At 32.4% G+C, this 8,321-nt stretch overlaps 1 protein-coding gene across 1 annotated transcript; it reads left to right on the top strand.

Annotated features, from left to right (window-relative positions):
- The first annotated feature begins 7,336 nt into the window (after positions 1-7,336).
- LOC105762691 (uncharacterized) lies at positions 7,337-7,719 on the top strand. Its single transcript, XM_012580532.2, has one exon. The coding sequence runs from the start codon at positions 7,432-7,434 to the stop codon at positions 7,714-7,716; it is 285 nt and encodes a 94-aa protein (XP_012435986.2). The 5' UTR covers positions 7,337-7,431; the 3' UTR covers positions 7,717-7,719.
- Positions 7,720-8,321: the final 602 nt, after the last annotated feature.

Genomic DNA, 8,321 nt, shown 5'->3' with positions numbered 1-8,321 from the left:
ATATGTGTGATGAACAGAGCTTTCAATGTATTTATGAATAGCATTGTCATTTCCCTTTCCAGGAGCGATGGCTGAACTTGGACGGCGACCTTCCTCCATCTCTGTGTGTACTGCCTAAAGCTTTCATTTGATTTCTTTTCCAAATTCTGCAAGGTGATTCTATCAGGAACCATATCTGTCACATGACTGTATTGTTTTATGAATGCCTGCGCTAAATCCCTCCATGAACCAATCATGGTACGACTCAATTGATTGTACCATTTAGATGCTGCCCCTACGAGGCTATCCTGGAAACAATGTATTAGCAGTTGGTCATTATTAACATACCCAGTCATCCGCCTACAAAACATAGTTATATGAGCTTCGGGGCTACTAATTCTATTGTACTTCTTAAACTCAGACATTTTGAACTTGTAAGGGAGCACTAAATCAGGAACCAAGCTCAATTCTTTAGCATCAACCCCATAATACCTTTCAGTATTTTCCATCGCTCTAAATTTTTCTTCCATCCATTTATACTTTTCTTCTAGCTGTTTTGGCAATTCAACATTCATTTTCTCCTTTCCAGCCGTTTCATCGAAGTCAGGGATAACAGGATTAACAAGGTTGGCTCCGGGGTTAGAGCCTGATCTTGCTTGAAGATTCAGTAGCGTTGCAGCGTCATCCTGAAATTGCTGAGGATTAATGGTAACAGAGGACCTACGCGGGTATATCTCAACTTGCTGGGGGGTAAAGTTTGGAGGATAGACAGGTCCCTCATTGTCTCCCTCTTCAACATTGAGCACAGAGCCTTTTCCTTTATCAGTTCCCTTGTTCAACCATTGAGTTAACTGAGCCATCATACTCCCTTGAGATTCCATCATTTTGTCTATCATTTTTTGCTGCTCATTCATTTACTGTTGAAGCTGCTCCTGCATTTCCTTTTGGAACTGTTCTAGCCTTTCTATCCTTTGATCCATGTCCCTAGTTTTTGATCGAGTACCGTAGCAGTGTGTGGTGGGTTGGTTGGTTTCCAGATTAACTGAGGAATGATTTATATCAATTAGAGTCTTTTAGTGGACTTTAATGCTATGATATCATGTAATGCGAATGCATGAAATGAATGCATAAAGAGACGTTGATTCTGATTCAATTCCATTTAGAGAACTTTACTAGAAAACAAATCTCTTTACATAAAATGAATATTTATACGGCCTTGCCCTCATAGGCGAAGACATTCGATCCTCTTCTTCATTCGAGCATTAAGATAAATCTCATGAACTTTTCAAAAAGGATGTCTCTTCTATCTCCTTTTTGCTCGATCCAGGCCGTAACTCATTGCTCACTTATCCTCATGATGCTCGTTGGCTTCTCTTTAAGAAAGTTCAGCGGCTCTCGAATAATCTTTGTCATCTTAAATCTTTGGGCAACGAGCCATAATCGTGTAGTCCTCCATTAAATTATCATCCTTCTCTTATCATGTGTTCTTGGACCATATTCGGACAACCATATTGTCATCCACTTTATCAAGAAACCCATTTCCTTATGAAAAGCTCTCTATTTAGCAACTGAACGTGAATCAACACCTCTTTTTTTTATGATGAAATGAAATGTCATGTCGCGCAATCAAAATAAAACACAAAAAGTTAGTATCATAAAATATAATCAAGAAATAGTAAAACAGCTGATCGGATATCTACTAGGGTTCAATATAGTTCTACCTAAGGTGGATTCCTAAGGTTCATTATATGAGGTTTGGCTTTTAGAGCAAGGGTACTCGAACTAGCAGATTCCTCAATCCTCACCCATTATAGGCTCATATGGACTGAGTTTAGTTCAGGGGAATATATTTCCCTACGGCTGCATGGAGATGAAAATCTCACGAAGACATAGGTACGGATGTATCCCGGAAGCAATCCACTATCCTGCACGGAGGTGAAAACCTCACGAAGGACTAGTTTCTCGCTCCCACTTAAAGGGTAAAATCATTCAACTCATGTAATGTGTAGTGCAAACAATACTTAAATACATTAAGCAAGAAGATAATGAATGCAAAAAAAAAATATCATGAATTTAAAAAAAAAATACTTTCTCGACCATAAGACAAAAATTAATCAACTTTGTGGCTCGACTCTCTTTTTAAAAAAATCCCAAATGAGTCGCTAAGTCGTCGAAACCATTTTTTTGAAAAACAAAAAATTTAGGTTGTCGACTTTAAAAAAATGAAAATTGGGAGTCACCACCAATATTTTATTAAGGTGTGATTGAATCACCCAAAAAAACGGCTTTGGTCTACGAGTTTTAGAAAAACGGATCCGGGAGTCAGTTACGTTCGAGGAAGGATTAACACCCTCGTAACGCCCAAAAATTGGTACCTAATTAATTAATTAATGTCTTAATGTCGAAAATTTGAAAAATATAATCCTTAGCAAAAACTCTTAAACGTTACGTATTATGACCCTTATCATTTCAGAGAAAGAAAATGCCACACCCAATGCGTTAGGGCACGGCATTCTAATTTCCTCAAAAATGAATTAGGTCAGAATACTTGTGTAATAAAAATTTAAAAGAATATCCATTTATTCAAGATTTAAGAAATTGCATTGTCGTTAGGGCACAATTCCTCCAAAATCCCAAACTCGAATATTTCCTTTATTATTTTTAGAAAAATCTTCATTTCGAGAAATCAATGCGTCACATCCAATACATTAGGACACAACGTGTTGAATTCCCAATAATGAGTTCTTATTTTTTTGATTAAAGAGAAATGCTCGATTGTTAGATTTAATGAAGAAAATCGGAACCCAATACGTTAGGGCTCAATTTCCTTGAAAATCCTAAATACAAGCATTATCTCAATTTTGAAAATTTTGAAATCGAGTGAAAAATGATGTGATGCTACATTAAATATATAATGCAATAATAAATATTACGATGGCATAAAAATAATATGAATAAATGAATAAACAAAATCGATAACAATAATCCATGACATGCAAAATATTAAATGTAAACTCAATTATATAACGAAAGGAGGAAAGCCAACCAAATAAATGAAGAAAAGAATATATATAATATGAACATAGAAATTATGAAGATTAAAATATACATATGATTTACAAATAAATTTTTGGGTTATGGAACGATATATATGCAATACATAATATTTATGAATATAAAGAAAAATAGATAAACATATATAGATTATAAAATAGGTATTTAAAATATATATATTTAAGCCCTTTTTAAAAAATAATAATTATCCATATGGATATAAACAAAACATTTGTTAAAATATATATACATATGTACATATAAAAATAATGATAATAATAATTACATTATAGAAAATATACATATATATAGGAAGATAAATGGATACATAAAAAGTATATATATATATAAATATTAAATAATAATTACAATATTAAAAATAAATATACGTACATATAAAAATATTTTTTAATAAATAAATAAATAAATAAAACAACAAATATATATATATAAATAAAAACTAATTAAAAAATAAAAGAAATAATTACATTATGGAAGTTAATTAGTTTTAAAAAAAGAAAAAAAAACTAAATTGAACTGAATATGAAAAATATGGGGGAAAATCTTCAAATAAATAAAACCCAAAGGATTAAATTGAACACGCGAATTACATAGAGGGGCGGGGAGGGAAATTTTCTCCTCTCCTCTAAAACGACGTCGTTCCAGCAGGGCTAAATTGAAATTGAAAGCAAATTAAAGGGCTAATTCTAAAAAGATAAAAAAAAACTAATTGTAAAACATTAAAAAGGTGCGAATAACTCATAGGGCTCGAATGGGAAAATATCTCCATCCTTTGAAACGCGTCACTTTATTACGGCTAAATAAAATAAATAAAATTCACAGCGGTATCACCTTCTCCCTTTTTTAAAATCGTAAATAAGTAAAAAATAATCGAAAAAGAAAAAAAAAGAAAACAGTAAGCCACCTTTAAAAAACTGCCAATCTCTCCCTTTTTTTTTTGATTCCCTCTTTTCCTTTTTTTTTTTTTACAATGAAGGGAGAGGCCTCTATTTATAGTTAAGCCTCTCCAAATCCAACGGTACAGATCAATTACATCAACGGCTAAGATTAAAGGGTATCTACAAATTAAATCTCTAAGATTACAAAATCATATCTTCTAAGATTACATATCATATCTAAGATTGCATATCTTCAAAGATTATGTTTCCATATGTGAGCCCAGACTAAAATTGGGTATTACAAAAATGACTCTAATTCATTTCCTTTCCCAATGGAGGGCAGCCTAATCATTCAGCAAAATGCGTTAGAATCTAATATCACAAACTGTATAGAACTTTTGGTTCTTATCCCCATTAAAGACTGTCTTCGACCATGAAAGACTCAAAGGTTTTGCAAAAGAATTCATGTAATTAATGCTTAATCCCTTGTCCCCACTGAATGTGTAGTTTGCCTTTACATTTGCTAACGAACTCCTTTGTTGGCTTTGACCTTTTCGCAAAAGTCAACTGCAAAACTAACACAACCCTTTCCCTTCACCCCCCACCAAAGCAGTGAAACGAGGTCTTTCAACATTATAAGAGTACATGAATTACAAAATCTAAAAATTATCATCATAAAAAGCAAAACCTTACTCGATAATTTAATACCTGTGTAGAGCCCATTTGTGAATTATCAAGGTCAAGCATGCAAATGGTGATTTAACTTTTGTTGGATAATAGAAAAATAGAAACATTAATGGGGATATAAACAGTGAAGGAATTCCACAAGCTAGATTTTGTCTCGGGGGCGGGGGGCTAGCCGTCGTGGGATAGTTTTTTAACAAGTATGGATAGTTTAGTAGTGTATCCACGAAGGAATTCCACGAAGATTTGTCCCAAAGTTAGCCAAGGCTACCCGGTTTCCCAGTTCCAAATAGCTCGAATAATAGCATTCGGAGTCTGTTCATCGTCCAGATTTTTCATCGCGAAACATCACTGGAAAATTCAACAAGGTTTGAACAGCCTGTATCCAAATGGTGTAAGCAAATTAAAGTCCCAACCGTTAAGCCAAATAAGGACAACCACGCAGATTCATGACCAAGTTTTCAGCAACCTGAAACAAACAAATATTACGTATAAAAAAGTACCCAGCTTATAAATTGCCAAAAACTAGCTAGTTACGAGCAGAAGAAACCAGCAAAAATGAATTAAAGAAGAAAGCAGACAATGTGTGTATATATATACATATATAATGATATATCATTACCTTTTTAGAGTAAGAGCAACACAGCTGTTGGATTTTGCTTTCTAATAGATCAAGGACAGCAAGCTTTTGAGGACAAAAGTGAGAAGGAAGAGTTATCAATGCACATCCTTGCATTTGAGGCCACTTGAGGAACAAATTTAAACTTTCCTTCCTGTTTCACATGATTCACATGAACCAGTCTTATATTAACCAAGTTCCAGAAATACTTAATGACGGAGAGAAAATTAATAGAAAAAAGGTGATAAACTTAGAAGGAGCAAAAGGAGCTCCCTTCACCTCAATACCGAAAAAGAAGGCAAATCACGTCTCCCAGGTCATGCAAACCCTAGCCCGCGCAGTAATTGACGCAGGGTGGCGCAGCTAGGGATATCCATGAGCTAGCAGCCGTAGGAATTGTGCCATCACCTCCTTTCAGTGTTGAAGTGTTGAGAGCTCCTTTGGACGCTACATCAACCCAATTTAATTTTCCATACACATTAGGTTCCTCAACCCCAGCCCTTTTATAGGTACTTTGATCCAGCTCTAGTGTTTATGTATCTGATATAGTATAATCAAGACTAATAAATTTTGAAGATCTTGAGGATCTCCAGGTGAGATTTTCTTTATTAGAGTTGCTGAAACGTTGCAACTTATTCCAAACATTACACTTTTTTCTTTTTTTCTTTTTTTGGAAAGAAACTGAAATTCCAAACATTACATCATCAATATTTTAGATTTATTTTGGGATAAAATCACATTTATTCCATAAACTTTGTATTTTTCAAACTTCGTCCCAACATATTTTTGTCCACATTAATTCTAGAACTTAATTGCTCTTTTCAATTTAGTCCTTAAATTTAGATTACATGTAAATTTATATATATATATATATATCATCTAAAAAGGTGCAAAAATTTATTAAAAAATTGAAGGAATTTAAAAATATATTTTGCAAAGATAAATACGATTTTGATTGTATTGTTAATAAGATAAATATTTTGATAGGTTGAGTGACTGGTAATAAAAATTGTTTTTTAATTGTGTTGTTAATAAGATAAATATGATTAAGTTTGAAAAACCATATAAATTAGACCAGTGATTTTTTTTACAGTGAAATCCACGTATTTAAATTTATTTAAAATTTGGTTATACTAATTAAATAATTGTAATAAGAAGATTATTGTGATTTTTATTTTTTTGAAAATCAGTTGATGTGACATTTTGTAGTACATAGTATATTAAGCATATAAAGATAAGTAAAAATTAAAACAATTGCAAAGATATATATTTAATTAATAAGGTTACAATGACTAACAAACTTATTTTTGTTCTTCCTCTTCAACACATGCAATGATTGTTATATAAAAACAAAAAATAATTATAAAAATTATTAGATTTGACAATATGTTATAATGAGTTTATAAATTAAATTTTAAATATGATTATTATTTTATTATATTACCAAATATTGTCAATTTATCCATAAAAAAGAAATGTACATTAAGATTTTAATATTACCAAAGAATGTAATATATATCTTTTTTAGAAAAAATTGATTTTATTTTATTGAAAAAGTTATGAAATAGAAAATATTTCCCTAATTTTAAGATACAATTAAAATTTCAAGCACTAACTGTGAAGTAATTTATCTCTAAAGTCATACATCTCGTGGTTTGCGGCTAGGGTTGTGAGTGCAAGCTCATCTTGTCGATGTGTAGGGTTTTGTATTGCTTTATGAATTTGCTAGCAAAAGGTATTGTTTTGTCTGATTGGTTTTGTCGCTTCTTAGTTTTGTTGGGGATGGATGACACACTTTAAGGGTTGTCTTTGCATGAAAAAGAGGATGTTGAACTGGTGCTTGACGGGGATATTCAGAGTGGAGGATGAAATCAACTATGATATTTGCCTTGTGAGTAAGTTTATGGGAGAAAGGGTGGTTAAATTAAATGCCATGGAACGTACTCTCCTTGAGCTATGGGGCCCGTTGAAAGGGGCCACTATTAAACCAATGGGAAGAGTGGCTTGTATTTGATTCAATTCTATCATATTATTTATTTGAAGGAGATGATTTTTTTGGAGCCCTGGACATTTAATAATTGTATTCTGGTTGTTCATCAACTTCAAAAAGGTGAGGATCCTGAGGAGATTAAATTTTCTTTTGTCGATTTTCAGGTGCAAGTGCACGATTTACCCCTTGGATTAGCTTTTAAAGGTATGGCTAGGAGTTTAGGGAACAGAAACAGAACCGATATGAAACGCAGGGACGAGGAGAACACTATTCGGTTCACTAACCTGTTGGAGGATGCTATAGAATCCGATTTGCGTGAACTTATCGCACCGTTCGGTCAGGTGAGCCGGGTTCATGTGGGGATTGATAGGAAAACCGAGCTGTGTAGGGGATTTGGGTTCCTCAACTTTGTGAAGAAGGAAGATGCTGAAAGAGCGGTATTGAAGCTAAATGGTTATGGATATGATAGTCTCATATTGAGGGTTGAATAGGCGAATCCAAGTACCAATTAGATCTTCTTCTTTTTTTTTGAGAATTATAATTTTATTTTTAATTTAGGTTTTCTTTCTTCTTTTGGGATATTTTAATTTTTAAGTATCTTGATTTCCTCATATTAGGTTTTTTTATTAATATTTTTTGTGAAATTTAGATTCCACTAATTATTAATAAGATTCAAATAATTTAGTGTAAAATTAATCCAACTATTAACAAATAACAATTATAAAAGTTATAAAATGGTCACTCAATTATTAATAATTTTTTATGGTCATCTAATTTTGACCAATTAGAATATAGAAACTAACTTCTCAATTTCTATGAGAAATACTATAATTAAAATTTGACAAATTAGTATACAGGGATTAATTTATAAATTTTTGTAAAATAGAGGATGAAATTTAAATTTAAACATTTATTCTTGAATATCCTTGAAACTACTACTTGTAGGTAGCAAAGTAGAAGAAGCAAAGGCTGCTGCCGGACATTCTTTAGCTCAACAAGCCAAAAACGGTGCCGTTCTCAAGCTGTGTAGAACATGCGGCAAAGAAAGGATCCCGTTAAATTTGATATTATTGAATAAGTTATGAAAGAAATAGAA

The sequence above is a fragment of the Gossypium raimondii genome, chromosome 7 (genome assembly GCF_025698545.1).
Source record: "Gossypium raimondii isolate GPD5lz chromosome 7, ASM2569854v1, whole genome shotgun sequence".
Classification (NCBI taxonomy): Eukaryota; Viridiplantae; Streptophyta; class Magnoliopsida; order Malvales; family Malvaceae; genus Gossypium; species Gossypium raimondii.
Note: the sequence above shows the minus strand (reverse complement) of the source record. Positions and strands in the feature narration are given on the sequence as shown.